Source organism: Acanthopagrus latus, chromosome 11, assembly GCF_904848185.1.
Source record: "Acanthopagrus latus isolate v.2019 chromosome 11, fAcaLat1.1, whole genome shotgun sequence".
NCBI classification, from domain to species: Eukaryota; Metazoa; Chordata; class Actinopteri; order Spariformes; family Sparidae; genus Acanthopagrus; species Acanthopagrus latus.
The window spans coordinates 27,719,483-27,741,389 of NC_051049.1; the positions used below are offsets into that span (position 1 = coordinate 27,719,483).

Genomic DNA, 21,907 nt, shown 5'->3' on the forward strand with positions numbered 1-21,907 from the left:
TTATCAAAAAACTGTGACATATACACAGACAGTTTATAGGTATAAAACATTTATTTCACTTGACCGAATAAAAAACATCCAAGCCACTATTAAACAGCCCATACCCTAACCATCTTGCTCTTCATTAAATTATCAAAGCCAGAGGCCTCATTTATAACAATGTTCTCAGATGTATTCCTTATTTTCAACTATGTACTTATATTTGATTCATAAAAGATACTGAGAATAAAAAACCTTGCTTAAAGAGGTCATTATGCTGATTTTAAGGTTCATAATTTTATTTGGGGGTTCTAGTAGAACAGGTTACCACACTTAAATAAAAACAAAAAAATATGTATTTTTGTCATGTTTGCACTGCTGCATCACCCCTTTTCACAGTGCACCTTGAACACTCCATTTTAGCGACAGAACAAGACATCTCGCCTCTGGGGAACTGCCAAGCAGGGTAGTGTGATCCAAAATGACAGCGCTACATATGGTGACCAAGGCAGCGGTACAGTTGTACATGTTCAAGCCCAATTCAGATGCTGAAACACAGAACAAATATAACCACCTTTACAACCAACCAACCTTTACAACCAAGACTGGAGACGTTTCAGAGTGGTACGTCATTATCTTCAAATCAAAGACAGGTTTTGTAAAGAAGTACATAAACACGGGTTTCATTCTTTTTTTCTGCTTTATAAATGAAGCACCTAATCAAGTTCCCAATCTTAAACCATTCAAACCAACATTGACAGTGATTCAATGATTAAATATTGATCTACAAAAATATTTGTACTCACTAGACAATTACTAAAATGATTGAGCTGTACCAACACCTGGATTCCAAGATTAAAGCAGAACTTTTGTTAACTATGAATCACTTACACACCCAAATATGTAAATATAGGGCACAAGTTTAAAAAATACCAGAATTTCCCCTAAATACAGTTCAGTGTTGCAGACTTGAATTCAAAGTGATGTTTAGTCCAGGGCTTGTTCCATCATGCATGCTGCAAAAAGTAGGGAGTGAGGAGGGATTTCTGAGGATACCCAAGTTTTTAATAGTCTCACAGTTCTTGGATATTAGTCAGCAATTTGATGCTGCAGTTGACAGAATGATCTGACAATGATCTGGTGTGTCATACAGGAGTGAAGACTGAAAACAGATGAAACCAAACTGTATCGCTCACAAGTTCTTTAGTTGGTTTTCTGATTCACCATCAAGTTAAAAATGTGTGTAAATAGGTCTTAACATCCATGTGAGGAAAACATGAATGCATTTTAATGGACTTGGGATATACCCCAGGTATCAGGTTAGTGGCTAAACCTGAACTAGGAGGAATTTGCTCTGTGGAACAGGCCCCAGCTGACAGTGCACAGACAGGAGTGACAGCATATGAAAGCGTTCATTCAGTCATTTATCTGCCTGTGCAGATGAACCACCTTAATTTCTTACAGTCCTCTCCATCACCATCACCTTCTGACCTAAAGAAAGGGATCATGGATGGAGACACTTGATACCGATTTGTTTGCCAGAGGTTTCATTTCCGGGCTGAGTCATAGTTGGCAACAAACCAATCACAGGTTTCCTTCAAAGCTGTAAGTGAAATTGAGAAGAATCAGTGAAGATCAACAGCAGATTTAATCATTACATATGAAAGTTCTACTCTCAGCCACATACACACACAAACACAACCAAAAGCCTATCCCACCTTGGTCAAAGGGTGTGAAGGTGAAATCTGGCAGGTGGCGGCGCAGCTTTGCATTACTGGCTGTCTTTTTGAACTGGCCGTCTGATTTACTGGTATCATACTGGAGTCAAAGTTCAGGGAAACTACATGGAACTCTCCAGATGAGGTCAATAGTTACTGCAAAAGTCTTTGAAGTGCAAAACATTTCAAAATTGCAAGTCTTAACCTTCCAGACATCCAGTTCGTTGACGTTATCAAAGTAATTCATTAAAATCAACTTAAAGAGAATTTGTAATAGGCTAGCATCACAGTGAAGATAATATTCTAGAATAACAAACTGGAACATGGACTGTAGTAAACCTAAACAACCTGATCTATGGTAAGCATGTAAATGGTTTGACTGGCTTAGCATGATTAAAAGGATACCACCACTTCTCCTTTAAAGTCCAGTGCTTTCACTACTGCTTCAGCAGCCTCTTTGATGGACACCTCATCTTCCTCTCCAACTGAAACAGCCAACACAACACAGACATGGCTATAAATTCCACTCAGCTTTCACTACTGATGTGCTGTGTATGAGAACTCACCAGAGAGAATGATCGGATCGACCTCTCTATAGTCTCTCAGGACCCAGATGAAGAGACGGGCCAGGTCCAGCGAGTAAATGAACTGTCTTCTGGGAGTGCCGGAGCCCCAGACCACCAGTGGCTTCCCTTCCTCTAATGACAAACAAATGAGCACAAGATCTACAGTCAGGTCCATAAATATTGGGACATCAACACATTTTTTTTTGGTTCCATACACCACTACAATGGATTTTGAATGAAATAAACAAGATGTGCTTCACTCCAGACTTTCAGCTTTAATTTGAGAGGATTTACATCGAAATCTGTTGTAATTCCTACACCAAGGTGAACAGTGTAGGAAGTTTCTATATGTGCCTCCCACTTTTTAGGGGACCAAAATTAATGGGACACTTGACTCAAAAATTATTTCATGGACAGGTGTGGGCTATTCCCTCATTATGTCATCACCAGTTAAGCAGATAAAAGGTCTGGAGTTGATTCCAGGTGTGACATTTGCATTTGGAATCTGTTGCTGTTACCTCTCACGGTCACTGTCAGTGAAGCAAGCCATCATTAGGCTGAAAAATCAAAACAAACCCATCAGAGAAATAGCAAAAACATTAGGTGTGGCCAAATCCACTCTTTGGAACATTCTTCAAAAGAAAGAATGCACTGATGAGCTCAGCAACACCAAAAGACCTGGAAGACCACTGAAAACAACAGTGATGGACAACAGAAGAATTCTTTCCCTGGTGAAGAAAAACCCCTTCACAACAGTTGGCCAGATCAACAACACTCTCCAGAAGGTAGGTGTATGTGTTTCAAAGTCAACAACCTAAAGAAGACTTCACAAGAGTGAATACAAAGGGTTCAATACAAGATCTAAACCATTAGTGAGCCTAAAAAACAGGAAGACCAGATTAGAATTTGCCAAACAACACCTAAAAAAGCCTTTACAGTTCTGGAAGAACATACTATGGACAGACGAGAACAAGATCAACTTGTACCACAGTGATGGTAAGAGAAGAGTGTGGAGAAGGAAAGTAACTGCTCATGGTCCAAAACATACCACTTCCTCTGTAAAGCATGGTGGTGGTAGTGTCATAGCATGGGCATGTATGGCTGCCAATAGAACTGGTTCCCTTGTATTTATTTGTGATGTAACTGCTGACAAAAGCAGCAGGATGAATTCTGAAGTGTTTCGAGCAATATTATCTGCTCTTATTCAGCCCAATGCTTCAGTACTCATTGGATGGTGCTTCACAGTGCAGATGGACAATGACAATGACAAAGCATATTGCAAAAGCAGAGTTCTTCAAGGCAAATAAGTGGAATGTTATACAATGGCTAAGTCAATCACCTAACCTGAATCTGATTGAGCATGCGTTTCACTTGCTGAAGACTAAACTGAAGGGAAAATGCCCCAAGAACAAGCGGGAATTGAAGACCGTTGCAGTAGAGGCCTGGCAGAGCATCACCAGGGATGAAAGCCAGTGTATGGTGGTGTCTATGCCTTCCAGGCTTCAGGCTGTAATTGTACTAAATTACATAATAATTTAATTATAATTATTACACATTGAAAGTTTGATTTATGATTGTTTAGTCTGTCCCATTACTTTTGGTCCCTTAAGACTGTTGTAATTCCTATACTGTTCACCTGATTTGAATGTAAATACCCTCAAATTAAAGCTGAAAGTCTGAAAGGCAGTGAAAGCACATCTTGGTCATTTTATTTCAAATCCACTGTGGTGGTGTATAGAGCCAAAAAGAAGAGAGTTGTGTCAATGTCCCAATATTTATGGACCTGACTGTATATGGTGGATTGGTAACAGTGCTACTACTGAACTCACCAAGCCAAAGTACACACTATTAAATACATGGGAATAATACAAGTAATACACAGTTTCTATGACAAAATAATTAAAATCTGCAGTTAAAAAAGAAGCTATGAAAGTCCCTTAAATCCACTGACCCTCTGACCCAAAACATATATTTTAAAGTAAACAAGAAAAAAGTAACACTGATAGATTCCTGAAAATCAGATTGTTTTGTGGTCCACAAAACCATTCTGGAACTTCACAACAACAAACGTGGTCCCATTCTCCTCAACGACTGAAGTTGATGTGGACTTGTTTTCAAAAGGCAATAAAACAACAAACAAAGAAGCTAACAAACATAAAATGGCTCCTTACAGCTCCTCTGCTGCAATCCAAGTCCGCGGAAGCCCAGAGATCCTGAACTGATCTGTAAAAAACTATGTTTACACCCTTGATGCTCATGCACCCACTTCAGACAGGGTGCGTGCTAACGCTTTTAGCTTAGCAGCCAAAACAAAAATTCCTGAGCTAGTTTTTTAGGAGATGCTGCAACTCTGTTTTGCTGTGAAGCTCCAGAAATGTTTTGTGGACTATGAAACTTTACCCGACTTTCCATAAAAATAACTACATCTTGATTTTTGGGTTAACTTATCATTCAAGGGGAGAAACGATGATACTTGTGCAAGCTGTACTATTTTATGTAAGAGACTGTGACTTACTCTTGGCAATATAAGTTTTGTGGATGAGGCCTGGCAGCACATGACCGTCCTCAATGTTGAAGTTGTCATGGGGACCGAACACATTTGTGGGAATCACGGACGTGTAGGGACGCTCGTGCTGCTCGAAATACGCCCTGTGAGACGTAAACACAGTTTTACACACAATTCTTATTGGGCTGATGATAGCATGAATTCAGTATAGGTGTTGGAGTTCCAACCTGTTATAAACATCAAGCATTCTCTTTGCATAGGAATAGCCAAAGTTCGACTCATGAGGAGGACCGTTATGGATCTTGTGTAAAGAAAAAAAGTAAGGTTAGTCACCATTCACAAACATGTCAGCGTACAGCAAACACACTAATGCCTTTTACCATGGTCTCGTCGATTGGGTAGGTGGTCTTGTCAGGAAAGATGCAGGTGGATAGGCAGGAAACCACCCTGTCCACTTCAACTGCATGTGCAGCCTTCAGCACATTATCATTGATGTAGATGTTGTTCCTCTGGAGGGGACAGACACAAATATGAAAATAACACCTGTGCTAGTTTATATTCAGTGATAACAGAAATGCAGCCGTCTCATACCCAAAAGTCCAGGTTGGACTTCATGTTTTTGAAAAGTCCCCCAACCATAGCAGCCAGGTGAATGACATGGGTTGGTCGATGTTTTTCAAACACTGCCATTGTCTCCTCTGTGTTCCTGAACAGAGGCCATAAAAACCAAAAACCCAACAAAAACACAAATTGAATTGTTTCTGTTACTATCAAAACAGGTTTGCTTATTATTCATAGCAAGAAAAGGATGTTCTCACAAGAGGTTGGCATCTTTGGACGAGAGGAATATCCATTCTTCCCCCTCCTTGGCTCCCCCCTCCTCGTTGACCACGTGCTGTATGGCCCGGCCGACCAAGCCGGACCCTCCTGTCACCAGCACCCTCATTGGAACAGTGTTATTGGCCTGACAGCTCATCTAGAAAAAGTAAGACGGACAAATATTTTGTTATGAATAAACATTATCCAAACAAAACATGACATGTTAGAGGGTCTAAGAGTTATTCCAATGGCATACTGTGTGTGTTAACAAAAAAAAAAGATCTTTTTTTATACAACTAACCCTGTATGGATGTGATATGATTGACATCATTGTTGTATGGCCTGGCTCAGGTAAAACCTTGCAGACAATGATTGCCATACAGCTTTCTTTTTTTACCTATGATAGTCAGTCATAACCGAAAATGATGACGGTGATACTGTGTCACCCAGAGTGCAGACTCAGCAAAGGCATGGGGCGCATGTTGGAGGGCCAAATGTCAGCAATACGTTTTCAGCCCACATGAAATGTGTTCCCTCACTATGGTAAAGTTTTGGGAGAGCATTTTCATTGTTCTCTTTCGTGTGATGTGTCTTCAAAGGCTTAATGAGATTTCTCGTGTTATAACTGGAAACACCTGTGCCACCCCTCCAAATTACAGCCTTGCATACTTGAACATGTCGCCATTTACTAGTGGGGCTATCCAGAGTAAAAGTGTAACTTCCCGCTTTGGCTTTAAGAGCAATGAAGAAGAATGGATTTTTCAAGTAACATTTAGCAGGGTTACGGAGCTAGCAGGAGCATAGGCTAGACTAGACCATTGTCACCATTCATTTTTGTAATGCTTTACTTTGATTTATTTTCAATTTCAATGTATGAATATCTCAAAGGATCTGTTTAGGCAAATAACAATTAGCTACTCCCATGGGATCTAAAGTCAAATACAGATACTGATTTGTTGAATGAAGTGTTGGTATTTCTCAGAGACAATGACATATTGAAAAATTAGTGATACATTTGTATGGGAGCTGCTCGAAAACCCCTGAAGCGGGTACAGGCATTTTGCATATCTACTCTGCTGCTGACAGTGCAGACAACACAGATAAATACCACAAATGACATATGACCAAGCTTTGGTTTGCAAGCTTTTTGACTCTTGTTTCATCTGTTCCTTTCACCTTGTTTCATTTGCATAACCTACATCCGGGCACAGCTCTGTTGGTACTTACTTACTACAGTCTTTCTTTCTTTCTTTGAAAAGGTTTTATGTAATGAAATATTTTCTGGCTGGTCTACTTAAGCTTTTGAAGTTTTTATGGTTTGATCTGACTTGTTGTGGGGGTTTGTCAGATGTAACAGATGTTTCATGTAATGTTGCATGCTGCTACTGTATGTCTATAAAGTATCTATCTATCTATCTATCTATCTATCTATCTATCTATCTATCTATCTATCTATCTATCTCTGTCTGTCTGTCTGTCTGTCTGTCTGTCACGCATGACAACACTGGTAATGGAGGCAGGATATTTACAGAGACAGTTTTTACAGAGATTCCTGATCAAAAATCATCAAAAGTGTTGATATAGTGACTGGGCAAAAGGCGAAAATTACAGTATTAGTTGTAGAACAGTCTGGTTAGTTTACAAAATGGCATCACTTTACTGTAGTTGAGTAATCCAGGGAAAGACATACCATGGCTTAATGATATCCAAAATATACGACAATGTATAGTCTCATATCACGATAAGTATTGTATCTATTGTCCAGCCCGAAACAGTACACTTGATGGGGAATTCAATAATTACAAAGTATCCCAAGCCCAACATCAGCTGATAATATCATCTGGTCTCCAGAAAACTGTGCAAATATGTTATCGTAATCCTTCTTATATATCAATTTCCTATAATTTGCTAGTATTTCTTGTTTTGGGAATTGTGTTCACTACTCCATTTAAATTCATACCCTTGGGATTGTTTTTCTTCACCTGAGCATGTTTTGTATTACTTCCTCTTTGTTTTATTTCACTTTACGCTCGAAAAAAAAAAGACATACGCCACTCTTATTCCGTTACAGATCTACATTTTTACTTTGTCTTGTTAATCTTTTTTTTTTTTTTGGTCCGCAGTTAAATGCGACACATTATATTAGTTGTACAGTACTATATCCATGCACACGCATACATGAACACATTTCCCAATAAATAATTTAGCGAAGCAGACTGAGTAAAAACAAAACAACTAAATAAATGTCAGACAGGCCATTGTAAAACGGTTTCCTTACCACTTTGTTCGGTTAATGTACAACAACAACAACGTCCCAAGACTCGTCTGGCTGTTGTGACCTGCTTCTCATCACAGGTGACCGGTCTGAGCAGAACTGCAGGTAATTTTACCTGGGGTAAGTTTATTAGCCAAAGTTAATGTTAGCTAGTCGGCATCCACGTTCAGATTAATTCCTCCCGGCGAGTGCTATACTTATATAGTTCGATAAACTGTGACAACGTTACTGCTGTTAAATTCTATGACAGTGTTTCACTTTTCCCCCGAGTGACAAGTTAGTACGGTGAAACAACTCTAAGCCAAAGAACCGATAATAGCCGTTAGCTGAGACCACGTAGGAGGAATGAAGACGGTATGAAATATAAAACTCAGCTTCCGGTTGTTCCCTTCAAAATAAAGAGCTGTTTCGTTTTTACGCTTCAAATATACGCAAAAATAGGTCGAATCCTAACGCATTAATTATTACAAAAGACAAAGAACATAACAGACGCACCTAAATGTATAGTTTAGCCCAATAATTGTTTTTCTTACAGTAAATTGATACGATTACATCTTTTATTTTTATAACAAAAAAATACCCCTTCCGCATGGCAAGAAAATTGGAGAGGGACACGACACAACCTCAACAATGCTAACTTCTTTTTCAATTCATGTGAAAAGGCCACTATATAGTTTTGGGGAGGAAATTCATTCTCATTTCGATATTTACATTATTATTGAGGTAATATCAAAACACTGTTTGAAGCTAGAAAGGTGGCTCCACCCAATATAAAGTAGTGTATCAAGTAAAACAGTATAAATTGTGTTGTCCTTTATGGTCAGTTTGTCATTCAGTTTGTTCAGCCCTGACAAAAAAGAGACTTTGTTTAATTATTTTGTCTAGGCATGAAATAAAAAAAGAATCAATGAAGATATTGCTTGTTTGCTTTAAATGTGTTCCCCAAAACTGCCATAGTGCTCCTATCCGTAAAACGATTGAACAGAAAACTATCACATTTAATGTTTTGTCAAGTGCTCACTACAGATTTAGTCTGCTATACTATTATGTAGCTCAGTGGTCCCCAATCAACCGGTCCGTGGGTCGCTTGGTACCGGGCCGCAGAGAAAGAATAAATAGGTTATTTTATTTCCGCTATATTGGCGATCATACTCAGAGAGTTGTTTTATTTTGAAAATCGGATTCCCTTTCGATAACATCCGTCTGTTCCTCTTGACGCGCTTGACACGTACCTGTTTCAGTCACGGGATACCCTAAAGAAAATAAGCCCTCAAGCCAGCTGAAATTACTGGAAAACAAACGTCTTCGGAGAGCTACTTTACAAAGAAAAAATGAAAAGGCCCAATGATGGGACGGAAGAAGAGGGAGATGGACAACTGTATTGAAGTTGGCTGATAAAGTGGCTGAACTGCAGCTGTGGGGACGACGACTGGACACCTGCTGGTGACTGCAAATGACGGTGGCCTTAAAGTATGTTACCATAAGTTACAGAGTAGACTGGAGGAAGGAAAACACTTTGGGTGTATTTGCACTTTGATGTAAAAATTTTATTTCCGCGTAATCAAACGCGCACCCCCCCGGTCCGTAAAAATGGTTGGGGCCACTGATGTAGATATATGCGCATACTTTTTTCTTCCCTTAAAGGACCAAAAAAACTAAATAAAACATTTCTCTTTGTTTCCATGACTGAATGAACAAATGGACCTTAAAGGACAACACAATTCTATACAGTTTTACTTTTTTTAACTGCTTGTTTAATCACATATGGAAAAATGTTAGTAGTGTAAAACTATAAAATGTTGCATTTCTTCTTCATTAGTACATAGTCTTGCTTTAAGATGCCAAATGATCCCAGGATTCCAAATTCCCTTAATAAATTGACTTCTTGCACAAACTGTCACTCTGCCTGTCCTGCACAGATTATGAAAAAAACAATTAGAAGTACATATCTTCAAAGAGCAATTTTACCTCACAAAAAAACAATTTCTTTTCCCGAGAAACATACAGGAGCCCCACTTTGGACAGCGCTGCTCGAGAGGTAACACTGAAGCAATTACACTCACTAGAACTATTCAGTAACTTATTTTACCATTCTTTATTTGTTCAGAACAGTTCCACAACTCAAATATGTACTTTGTGCTTTGCACGCCTATTAAACAAGCCCACTTAAACTGATTACCATTGTTTTCCTTATGCAAGTTCACAGCTCTAACAAGAGTTTGCAGGATATCCAGTAGAGATCACTGACCTCATTGTATAGTTGGCAGCTGACTTTTTAATTGTTTTAGCTAGAATGATGTCTCAGACCTATATTTGTATTGGTCTTGGCTGTGTGTTTTACTTGGCTAGTTTGTTTTCTCACAGCTTACTGGAGTTATGCATTAGAATTCCCCAAAATATTGTTAATCAAGTAACAAACTGCAAAGAAATTAGTAGAAAACACCAAAAATCTAGATTTATAATCAAAGCCGACACACAAGAGTATGAGAGAGCACTTACCAGCATTTATTTTTTATATGATTACATATATTCAACAATAAAACCCAGATATAATTATGTCGGGAATGATGTTGCCGAAAGCAGAAAATATACAAAAACAAAGAATCAATTTAAATTGAAAAAAATAAAAATGCTTCTTCCACCTTCCAGGTATCTTACCTGAAGAGGAGGTATCGTTTTGTGCCATGAGGATTTGAAATATGTCTCTGATATTTTATTTGCCAGGCCAATGCAACTGTGATGTGTTGCATTTTGAGTGGAATGCATAAAGAATGGAAATGGTATTTCAAAAATGTGCTTTTCAAGAAACTGTCCCAGATCCTGTGGGTAATCCAAAAACTTTGCCATGAACACATTTCATTTGAACTACCGTGTTCTGAAGCAAACAGAAGCAGTCCTCTCCATTTTAACACGTGTGGAGCTTTATTTTTCACCTAAGTAGAATGATCACTAGAATTTATTGCAGTATTACAACCCCTTTATTTGAATAGCTACATCTATGATTTCAGTGCAAAGGCAGGACACCCCCCCACCCACCTGGGAAAAAAAAATACAAAGGCGTTCTGGAAGGAAGAGTTCACCCAGAAATCAAAATTCATTCAAACTCAACCCCCTGCCAAAGGAGGGGCGAGTGAAGTTTTGTAGTCCATTAATCATTTTGCCATTTAAAAAGGTAAAAAAAAAAAAAAAAAAGCAAAAGGTAACCAAGTCTCATAAAGCCAAGAGTTCCCAAATGTGTTTGAAAAGATGTTAATTACAGCCTTTTTAAGAATAAAGCTTGACTGTGGCAGCTAAGACTCAAGCGTGAGTGGTGTAAAATATGTCTTTTCAAAGCAGTTTGGGATATCAGGCTTCTGGAGACTTTGATTATTTTATTATTACCATTTTACCTTTTATCAGTTCTGTTTTTATGTAATCCCATCGGGGTGGGAGTGAGTGGAAAATGGCTGAATTTTCATTTTGGGCTGAACCGTTCCTTTAAATTCGCAAAACATCCCAAAATATAAGGCAATCAATTTTATTTGATTTGATTTATTTATTTGAATTGGCCCAACATCTTCCTCTTCTGGTTCTGTCTACTGAGGAGACGAGAACCTGCCAAGGAAGAGGATGGACTTGGTCTTGTTGTGCCTGATGAAGAAGAGGAAGGGGTGGTCCGCTGTGAAGTGTTCCTCTCTCAGCATACAGAATGACACTATGCCTGCTGTGGCTGCTGCCGCCTCCGTCCCCTCCTCGTTCACCTCCACAAAGGCCTTATGGACCACGGCAGACAGGAAGAGATTTCCCTCACCGTTCATGCCGGACAAATCTGCCTTCGCCCCACAGAACACATCCGTCATGCCCATTTTAGACAGGGGCTCGTTCAGCTCGTAGTCTTCCTCCAGCTTGAACTTGGGCAGGTGAACGATGATGTCTGTGTGGACGTCCATCTTCTCCCTGTTGGTCCATTCATCCAGCTTCTCACGTGTTAGATTTTTCTCCAGCTGGAACAAAAACCATACAGTGTGTTTTATCTCTAGTTCATGACAAGAGGCCTATTGGTTCACATTAGACCATGCTCCCTAGTGGTCTGGATGACCTACTTCTTAATGTGCCGCCATGAGCTGGCCTGTTTTCCAGCCAGTTCCCACAGTACATTTCTTTGAAGCTCTAGCCTATTTTTGTACTACCTTTATACTCTTACACTATTTCTATTGTGTACATATGTGCGATCAAGATCTCTTTTACAAGGGAAACCTGAGCAAAGAAAAAAAAAAGCCAGGCAAGAGAAAGGAAAAATACATAACCAGACGTAACTAAAGCACACACTGCATCAGTTATAGTCACTGACATAACTAAATATATATGAAGTTGAAAGTTTAATATCGGCCAGTCCTCTGTAATTCTTTCTATTTATGGTGCAAAGAAACAGGATGCAGTGTTAAAACAGTCCTGAGATCTGGTTTGGTTGTGTGAGAACAGATGTTATATACATCATGTTAGACAAAACAGATTTAAACAATGTTAGAGATTTGATTGTACCTTGCAAAACCCAAGGTAATGTCAGTTTGCTTTAAGCAGCATGAGTGGAAATTCAGTATTCACTTTCATTTGGTCTCCAAAACTCTAAGCCTGCAGACTGAATCTGGCTTGGCACCTCATTATGTTTCCCGTGAGAACTTGCAAGAAAAAAAGGTAAAGGTGTCCATAAAATGTGTGCACTAAGAGCATGTTGTCTGTGCGCCGAGGGTGTCTAGCCACTAGATGTCAGACTACACTTGTCAGCATCTGAATATCAAATGGCTGTTTAGGGCAGTGGCACTCTGACCAAGTGGTTGTGGTTGGTAATGTCGATTGTAGCAGCCTGGCAAAATGTCCAGTAAAAGGCAGGTCGAAGCAAAGACAAGGTAATTTATGCTTAAGAGCATATACACGTTTGTGATCGATGAGGGTGAGCTGAATGACTTCTTTGTAAAGAGGCGGCGGCTGTGCCAAAGGAAAATGGCGGCACTTTGACACCAAACACAGGGCCAAGTAACCTAACCTGCCGAGAGGATCGACAAGTAAGTACAAGAATTTAAAAGGCAGCCTGCCTTTTATTCAACAGAATATGTTCACAGGAGTTGAAGCAAAAGACGATGCAGCTGTAAAAGGCAGCTTTATACTGACTGAAGAAATCACCTGATCCTCAAAGTGTTTTATAGTTGAACTGATGAAGCAGTGGATGCTGAAGGTATGAAGAGAAACTTTAAACAATGTCAGCTTTATAAGAAACACTATACTTACTACAAAGGACACATTTTACATTACACATTTGATCCATTGTTCTTCTAAAATATTGATATAGCATCTTTAAAGGTTTATTGTGAAGTTTTAGAACAACAGAGCTGTTATTCTATGAGTGGGTCCCTGTGTAATTTTGTATTTTTGTGAGCACTTGAATATGCACTCAAATGGGTGACCCAAATGACAGCCCTGCCCATGGTGTCACACTGTTCAACTCATCTACCGGTGGTAGTAGGACAAAATACATATGCTGCAATGCACAAAATATGTCATAGCAGAAGAACACTGCAAGCTGTGAGTGTTTATGTAAATGATGCAGAACTTTAAATTCTTTAAAATTAGGTCTTGTAAATCTTAGATCTCAATGATGCCACCTCGCTTTGGTAAATTAACACTGAATGTAAGCATTACTTTTGTGTGGTTTGCAAGAAAACTTCACAAGAAAAGTGGACCTGAGAACTGCCTTCTCTATGGAGGTAGTTGTTTTCTAAGTTACGTACCATCAGCAGAGGGTCAGGGCCGTTTTTGGACACCTCAGGCAGCAAGATGAACATGCTCAGCTCGTCGTCCACGTACGGCAGCTCCAGGATCTGCAGACCCAGCTCGTCGATGTAGTTGTAGGGTAACTTCTTCATCAGGTACATCATCTGGACCGGCTTTTTCTCATTCTGACATGCAAGATATACAGAAAATCAAGGTGTTCAGAGCACATTAAAAAGTCTATATGTAGTTATGTAGTGGAGATCACCTCTGCACATCTGACTGTTTCTGGCATTCGTAATTTATGTCTTGACATCTGCAAATTCAGATGTTAGTTTTCACCTTCTTGACAGTGAAGGGCATCTCCTTGGTGTTCGCCTCATCAAAGCGGTGCATCCAGTTTCCCTTAAAGTAGATGGCATTAACCAGAGCCAGCCTTGTCATAGCACTGACTGTTCCTGGCTTCAGAAGATCTTTAATCTTATCTGAAAGGGAATACAAAGACAAAGCAACCACTGAACACTGACTCACACTAACGAACGATTGCGTCACACGTTTGTCTTAGTATGATTTTTGTATCTTAATAAAATTCTCACTCTCTGTCTGCTGCTCGACCCAACTGTTGATCTCCCCTCTGCACGCCTCTGCAGCTCCGATGAAATCAACCGCCTTCAGGTCTGCCTGGTAATACTTCTGTGTGGCACTGAGGAATTCCTGCAGCAAGAATAAACATATTATCAACACTGTCATATAAATTCAATCAAAGCACCTGTATCTCCTGTGGTAACTGTGAACAAGAAACTCACCGGGAGGAAGTTGGCAGTATTTTCTCCATAGAGACGGTTGGCTAGTTTCAGGATGTATGATGCGGATGGTGAGTTGATGTCAGCGTTGAGCGATGCAAAATCTGCATGGACGCCTTCGCCACAGCTGAATGAGAGTGTCTGCCAGAGAGTTTGTAACAGCACACTTTATTCTGGGATCAAGAGGTCGTGTCACAGATAAAATGTGAAAATGAAGCTAAAAGCCACAGCAGAAGGACATTATACTGTTCTTGACACATGAGCCAGGCACTCTGTTCATTAGACAGTGGAAAAATGACATGTAAAACACTCTTAGTGGTATTTGTCCTTTTTCTGTAATTGTAATGTTTAGCCTGGTCTTGTTGTAATGTTATTAATGTATGTGCCTGCTCTGTAAACTGTACAAAGTATGAAGACTGGCAAGTCCCGATAGTCTTCTGTACTTTTCTGGGGTGTTTTTTTTTTTTTTTCTTGAGCTAGAAGGGAAAAATAAAGGGAAATCTAACTGCTACAGTATATAATTATATTTTAGACAACAGTATTCAGTTCAAACTTCATGTTGACAGCTTAGGTAAGGCTAACACCTCCGTCATGAACCTCCACTGCATTGAGGTGTTAGATTCACAGGATTTGACAAGCGACATGAAACAAGGTATGCCAAATTGTACATAGTCTTAGCTTAGTGCCTCTTTAACACCACGCTGACTGCAAAGTGTCCATGTGTGTCATCATTCCAATGGAACACAGTCATACATTGGCAAAAGGCTGAACTGCCAGAAAGCAGAACAGCTGTGGAGGAGAATACAACAGGGCTCACTTAAATCTTTACAATCAGTGTAAAGGAAGTTTACACCACAAGGAGCTGTGGAGTAGAGCTGGCAAAAATGGTTCCTGTTAAGGATTCAATCATTATGAGTCACTCACTAAATTGAACCAGGTTGTGCGAGTCACTTGAGTCACTTGAGTCAGTATTGCCTAATTACCATGGAAAAGGATGTGCTTTTCATGCTGACCGGAGGAACTTTAACCCAGAGACTTCAGTGGCTCGTCTGCTACTCACTCAGAACTTAGCCAGCTGTTTGCTTTGACTCGAGTCGCGAGCTTCGAGTCTGCTGCTGTGTTTCCGGTGCAGGCTCGCGAGTTACAGGCGTTTCTGGTATCGTGACTCACAAGCTAATGCTACAATGAGTCGGCTGTGTTTTTGGCATTTATTATTTTATTTATTTATTATTTATCATTTTAGATTTGATTTTAGTGGGACTCAAGTGATTCGAGTTAATGATACTAGATTTTAAGAGATTCGCAACTCACAGGTCATTTTAAAGACCCAGGTTAAAGATCTGGATGAGTTGCGATTCGTACACCTCTGGAGTAGTGACTCTGGTAAGAGTCCAGGAGAATCTGTTCAGAGTTCCTGCATGGTTTAATACAAATCTCAATATTTGGCACTAGTGTATCAATAATGTACCACAAGGTGAAGTAATGAAAAATACTGTCGTACTGATACTTTGTCCCATCCTTAGTCTTGGGCCTCACTAATGCTCTTTTGGCAGCATCAGACCAACGTGACATATGAAAGCTGTCGCAGCAGAAGATTAATGCACATTATTTGGGAATGACTTTGACAATACATTGCATTTCCTTTACTGTCAAAGCTGCTCTGTGCTCTGTATTTACTCAGTTAGTCATTCACCATCAACCCTACAACCGAGCTGTGAACACAGAAGTCATCAATCAAAATAAAATGAAGAACTAAGCTCTGAGGATTTAATGCACCCTTTCAAAAAAAAGCAAAAAAAAAACAGTGTGAATCTTTTGAGACATAGTGCAATACTGGTTTCAGAAGGAATTATTGAGAAGTACAAAGTACAAAGTACAGGTGGAACAAGACTTTCCCCGTCTGAAGACACGCCCGAGGCAATAGCCTGAGCCTCAGGACTCATACGATCTTTTATGGCTACAGGCCAGGGTGACTACATTTAATTATGGGCACCTTTTACATGTGTGCTATAAGTTAAGCAGAGACGTCATGTGATGGAGGAAGCGCATGTAATAAACAGACAGTGTGCTGACCTGTCCCATCTGTGCAGCAGTGTCTCCTTTAGCACCCAGGTAAACCATAGCAAGGGCCGAGCTGATACTCAGCGGGGAAACAAAGATATTTCCGTCGGGCTTCTCTTTGCTCAGAGTGCGGAACAGCTCCAAGGCGAAGGCTGTGTTTGAGCTGCTGATGGCGGCCATGACTGATATTGTACAGCTTTCCTGCAATAAGCAAATGGCATCAGTACATAATTTCACATGCAAAAATACATCCCAGACAGGTTTAGATGCACCTATATTGTACTGCATAGTTGATTGTGTTTATATCTAGGGTTGCAGTGATAAAACATGTCTTTCAGGCTATCCAAGGTATCATATTCTACATATGTTTAAAGTTTGTACCAAGTTTTATGTCTGTCTTTCAGGACATAATATTTTGTGAAATGAATGGCTGTTTCCCTTCTTTTAAAAGGTAATTTTAACTGATGCATTATGAAAATATGAATACGTTTTGTGTAAAACCCTTTAGGGTGATACCGTGAACCTAGTTTCTGAGATGGTTGTTGTACAGAAAAAAATATCACACCATTGCAACCCTATATGACACAAAGTTTACCTTAATATGTTTTCCCTAAAAAGCCATAAAACATCACACATTAAGAAATGTAAATTAACCAATGATAGAACATAAAAACTCTTTTTCCCGTTCGCATATCAACATTTGAATCCCTCTCGAAACACAAAATATTCAGCTTACCTATTATACAAGGCTTTTTTTTTTTTTTCACTTTTGCTGAAAAGTTTACAAAAGCGTCCAAACACTTTTAACGCTTCAGGTGCTGGACAGAATCACAGGTGAAAAATGGAAAAATGGGTCATTCCATGCCAACACACCCACAAACACACCCATCATGGTTTAACCATGTTATAACCATTTCACAGCAACTTTTGGAAGGACACATGTTGCCAAGTATCCTGAGGGTTTCTTGGATGTTCAGTACAGATGTTGCCATTTCCAATGAGTTTGATACAAGCTCTCACATGAGATGTTTATCATTAATAAAATCCATGATATGAAGGTGGAGCGGCTGGGTGTGCTGGCAAGATGACCCAGACAGATGGAGGTAATACAGTAAACATTCACACAACATGTCCTTGGAAGCACTGTAGCCTTATCTCATGTATTCTTCCACTTTTGTTAATGTAACAACAAAATCTACCAGAGGTTCGGTGTTGCAATGTCACCCACAGCAGGTGATATGAGACTTTTCTATTCATGTTTCCCCCCTTCCTAGATTTATTATTACCTAATTACACGTGTAGTCCAGGGGCGTTGTGGTTACATGGGTGTAACCGTATGTGATGCTAAAAAACCTTGAAATTCTGCATTTTTTCCAATGTGGGTGTTGTCTGCAAAGATGATTACGGTACTATGTCGAACTTTCCTAACTTTTAACCTCTCTACTTACGTTATTTGAGCGCATTTATAAACATATGCTCTATTTATCTACGTCTGATTGGCATCAGTCACTAGAGCATAAACCCGGAAATAAACACGTCGCGCTTTAAACAGCACTCATTCTGCCGTGAACGCACCAAGCACGTCCGGGTATGCTATATAACCCCGTGTGTGTGTGTGTGTGTGTGTGTGTCCGGTGCCGCAGGAACGGAGGTCGGTTGTTATAGTGAACGTACCTGATTTTTCCCCAGGAACGACTGAAGCGCGCTCTGCTCACACGCACTCACCGCATGGAAGAGCGAAAGCAAAAAGAAAACGGAAGTTGGCAAAATCCCCCTGAGAGCCGAAAAATGGACCGCCAGGAACCGACCGCTGCTCATTTATACACAACACGAACTGGCTGTCCTGTGGGAGGGACGCGTGACTGGGCGATAAGGCTGATTACAATACATGCCATTACTGCCCACTGAGGAGGGGACAGATGAGCACGTATAGGGCGGCGGAAAGGCTTGCGCAACGTGTGACACATTTCTGCCAGCCATGGGCCAGCTTTTCATGTGAAATGATAAGAGTTCATTCATCAAATTACTCCAGTTTTTTTTTCTCCCTCAAATGACTGCACGTATGAAGGCAGGGCCGTAAACAAGATGTTACAAATATGAGGTCATCAGTCCAGAGCCACACCCTGACGCTCCTGTGCAGCCACAGACCAAACTCTGTACGAATTTCAGTGCATTTAAAAAACAATCACCAGAGGTGCAAAGTAACAAAATACAAATGCTTCTTCACTGTACTTAATGTTTCCATGTATTTGTACTTTACTCAGGTATTTATTTCTACTTTTACACAAATATCAGTTTGTTCTACTCCTGACATTTACATTTACTTCAGTTTGAATGCATTTGAGGGGAATTAAATATTATTTTTTAATTTTGCCTCATTGTATGCCGCCTCCCCAACATCACAAGACTGATTTTAACCCATCAGTGCATATCACAGCAAGCAGATGTAGACGAAACAACTGGAATGGGGAGGAAATGGGTGTTATACCACAAATTAGCGGGTCGACACAGATATTTTAAACACGGGTCAACCCGCTTAAAATCGCCTACTGACCACATTCCCACATCCTGCAGGCAAGTGTTACGCTGTACGTCACTGACATCATGTTTCACTTCACGAATGCCCCGGAAACAAATGTAAAATAAAACGATGCATAGATAGAGCCATTGTGAAAGAAACGCCTATAAACGGCATCCAAAAGTCCTTCCTTATTCACGCGCCACCACCGGATGTTGATAATGAACCATCACTTTGCACAGATGAGTTTAGAGCGTTCACCCGGATCTTACGTTTCGATCAAAGTCGACCTGAGCTGAGCCGAGGTGATAAAAACCCGGGTCTACTGCAGAGTCAATTGACCCGGGTGTAAATGCAGAGTGTACACATTCCCATTGCACACAAAAGCCTGATCTTAGTGGGTTTAAGTGGGATTTTTGACCAGTGGAAAAGGGGTATTAGTGTCTCTTATCTGCAGAGATCCTGCAGCCCTCTGCCTGGAATTTCTTATTTTCTCACTTTGTTGCTGCTCAGGATGCTTTACCAACCCAAAATTTGGTTATTTGACATCTTGGGTATGATTCGGAACAATCAACTATTTTTGCATTAAGGAACAGCTGGGACAAATCCCACTTTACATTTAAGTTTAATAGTCTTCGAATTATATTAATATGACATGAGCTTTAGTTAGCTTTGACCAGAAATGGCCAGTAGAAATGTCCTTCAGATGGATACTTTTTCCTTGTGCTTGAGTGGAGTATGTGTGTACTTTTGCTACCTGTGAAAATCACAAATGTCAACCAGCTTTACCTATAAACTAATGCTTAGTTCCTTATGCTTTGAACTTTGAGGCTTTAAGTACATTAAACAGCTTATACTCTTGTACTTAAGCTTATGTCAAATGTTGAATGCAGGGCCTTTCCTTGGCATATTACACTGCTGTACAGTTACTTTTAAGTGTTTGTCTTTTTGAGTCTAAGTTGATTTCAGAATTTGGGTTGAGAGAAAACATGAGCGCAGTGTGGAATGTGAGGTTTACTTTGAGGTCCTCAGCTTTCACAAACAAAATACATTTTCATGTCTGCCTCACTATAAATACACTGAGTCTTTTCTCAGAACAGCGATTCAAGTGTACAAAGTGAATCTGCAAACATTTTGTTTTTTTTCATTTTTAATAGAAAACTTTAAGTGATGAACGACTGCACCCGTATCAGACAATTAAAAACAGGTCATTACATTTTTTTTATTTTAAAGAAACTCAGCGATCATTCTGTAAAATGTTTCTACATTGCTTTATTCTTTTTTCTGTGATTTGTGGTGTTGCAGATTTATCATGTAGTTCTACACTCACTAGACCTGACAGTTAGTGTACAGCAGCATTTTAGGCTCACAAAGGTCATTATAAGTGGCCTCAGCCATGACAGAACAGAGGCTGATCTTTTGAAACACTTCATGTGTAGAAAGGTGTGTCTTTATGATTTACTGAGTAGAGATTATATCTCATCTCCACCCGTCACAGGGGCTTACAGTGTAGCCTTGGCAACAACTGACACATGATAAACATTTCTGATTCATAGAAACCTTTGGACTCTCTGTTACATAACCATCCTCCCATAGACTGTCCCACAATGGAAGCTATACCACTAACCTGTTATGCTCTCCACACCTGTCTTGAATGTGATAGATTGGTCCAGCCCTGGTACCTCAGTTCTTTCCCTGTCTGCTCTCCCTCCACCCCTGCACTGCATCTCTCTGATTAGCCTTTCCCCTGTTCCAGTGTTTGATAGCTTTTCCAGCCTATCAGCACCTTCCTTGTTTTTAGAAGTTTTAAGTTAAAGTTAAGTTCCCCGCCCCACTACACCTGCACCCCAACCCCTTCACTGGGGATGTTTGGTTCTGTTTTGTTTCAGTTTTTTTGTTCCTTGTATTTTGTACTTTGCATATCTGGGTTTTTTTTTTTTTTTTAATTATTATTATTTTGACTGGTTATCAGCTTTCCATAAAGCTAATCCAACACAGGCTTAAATGCAAACAAACCTTATGAGGGGATAAGGTGCGGTTGGTGTGAGGCTGAGAAATACAAAAACACACAGAACCAGAACACACATGTACACACACGCGCACACACACACACACACACACACACACACACACACACACACACACACACACACACACACACACACACACACACACACAATGAAACGATTTGTAAGTATTCCCAACACAAATGGTGATGCTATAAGTTCGAGGGTAGTTTTTAGCAGGCACAAGTTCCAAATTAACAAATGATCATTCTTGCTAATGTAATAATGCTATGTGTCAAAATAATCACATTTCTTCTACCATATTGTGCAGCCCCATACTGAAGTTGAAGAGGTTTCCTAAATTAGAGCAGGAGATATTTAATAATAGAGCAACAATGTGCAGCTTAAAAAGATCTGACCAAGGATCTGACGCCAATATGCAATACTAGATGCTGTTTGGTGCTATATGCTACATACACGTGCATGAAAATGGGAATTGAATAGGAAATGAAACTGAAGTTAACAATCATTTTCTTTTGAAATATTACGATTGAAATCTGTGAAAAAAGTGAGGAAAAAGTACCTGGTGTTTTATGCTAATTTTGGGTCTTTCCTTGGTGGCTGCAGGGGACAGAAATCCCCTTGAAGAAGTGCACATACAGAGAGGATTTAACATCTGTCTTCCACTAGAGGTAGCCAGAGGGGTGTACTGTCACAGGCAAGATGTTGTGCTTGAGTGTAAATGATTGTATTTAAGTATCTTATATTTCACTTATGTAAATGATATTACACATGCTTTACATCAGCTTTGCAATTGTTGTAATTTATTAGCATGATGTTGAGAGTGGCTGTGTCATGTGAATAAACAGATTTACAGATTTTTGGGGGGCGTCCACTGAATCCTCCCCTTT

General features: G+C 39.8%; 2 protein-coding genes and 1 long non-coding RNA gene across 6 annotated transcripts; 1 reads left to right on the plus strand and 2 right to left on the minus strand.

The window, feature by feature from the left end:
- Positions 1 to 32: 32 nt before the first annotated feature.
- On the minus strand, positions 33 to 8,231 carry LOC119029229 (GDP-L-fucose synthase-like). 3 transcript variants are annotated; one of them, XR_005077930.1, is made up of 11 exons: positions 7,867 to 8,231; positions 5,588 to 5,745; positions 5,361 to 5,475; positions 5,150 to 5,278; positions 4,997 to 5,070; positions 4,779 to 4,912; positions 2,264 to 2,395; positions 2,103 to 2,182; positions 1,698 to 1,797; positions 1,429 to 1,582; positions 33 to 527 (listed from the first exon to the last, which is right to left on the minus strand). XR_005077930.1 is itself a non-coding variant. In XM_037115929.1 (11 exons), the coding sequence occupies exons 2-10, from the start codon at positions 5,743 to 5,745 to the stop codon at positions 1,527 to 1,529; spliced, it is 978 nt and encodes a 325-aa protein (XP_036971824.1). In that variant the 5' UTR covers positions 7,867 to 8,231; the 3' UTR covers positions 33 to 527; positions 1,507 to 1,526. The 3 variants fall into 3 exon arrangements, 2 of the variants coding, with proteins under 2 accessions (XP_036971824.1, XP_036971823.1); XM_037115929.1 differs by having other exon boundaries at positions 1,507 to 1,582; XM_037115928.1 differs by having other exon boundaries at positions 33 to 1,582.
- Positions 2,637 to 5,676, plus strand: LOC119029230. Its single transcript, XR_005077931.1, has 3 exons — positions 2,637 to 3,048; positions 5,030 to 5,093; positions 5,549 to 5,676. It is a non-coding gene; the product is annotated as an uncharacterized LOC119029230 (long non-coding RNA).
- Positions 8,232 to 10,345: 2,114 nt separating the features above from the next.
- serpinb1 (serpin peptidase inhibitor, clade B (ovalbumin), member 1) lies at positions 10,346 to 20,746 on the minus strand. Of its 2 annotated transcripts, none has more exons than XM_037115384.1 (7): positions 20,618 to 20,746; positions 16,485 to 16,673; positions 14,415 to 14,552; positions 14,205 to 14,322; positions 13,951 to 14,093; positions 13,629 to 13,796; positions 10,346 to 11,846 (listed from the first exon to the last, which is right to left on the minus strand). In XM_037115384.1, exons 2-7 carry the CDS (start codon positions 16,650 to 16,652, stop codon positions 11,439 to 11,441), a joined length of 1,143 nt encoding a protein of 380 aa, XP_036971279.1. In that variant the 5' UTR covers positions 16,653 to 16,673; positions 20,618 to 20,746; the 3' UTR covers positions 10,346 to 11,438. The 2 variants fall into 2 exon arrangements, with proteins under 2 accessions (XP_036971279.1, XP_036971278.1); XM_037115383.1 differs by lacking the exon at positions 20,618 to 20,746 and adding an exon at positions 18,147 to 18,396.
- Between the last annotated feature and the right edge of the window lie 1,161 nt (positions 20,747 to 21,907).

Bases quoted from the DNA above. Each gene is read 5' to 3' on its own strand.
- LOC119029229 (XM_037115929.1), bottom strand. From the start codon at position 5,745: ATGAGCTGTCAGGCCAATAACACTGTTCCAATGAGGGTGCTGGTGACA. The intron at 4,913-4,996 runs GTTGGAACTCCA...TACGTCTCACAG, and splicing joins ATGCTTGATGTTTATAACAG to GGCGTATTTCGAGCAGCACG. The intron at 2,183-2,263 runs GTGAGTTCTCAT...TGGCTGTTTCAG, and splicing joins CGATCCGATCATTCTCTCTG to TTGGAGAGGAAGATGAGGTG.
- serpinb1 (XM_037115383.1), bottom strand. From the start codon at position 18,290: ATGAGCAGCGGTCGGTTCCTGGCGGTCCATTTTTCGGCTCTCAGGGGG. The intron at 16,674-18,146 runs GTACGTTCACTA...TGCTTATTGCAG, and splicing joins CGTTCCTGGGGAAAAATCAG to GAAAGCTGTACAATATCAGT. The intron at 14,323-14,414 runs GTGAGTTTCTTG...TTCTTGCTGCAG, and splicing joins ATACTGCCAACTTCCTCCCG to GAATTCCTCAGTGCCACACA.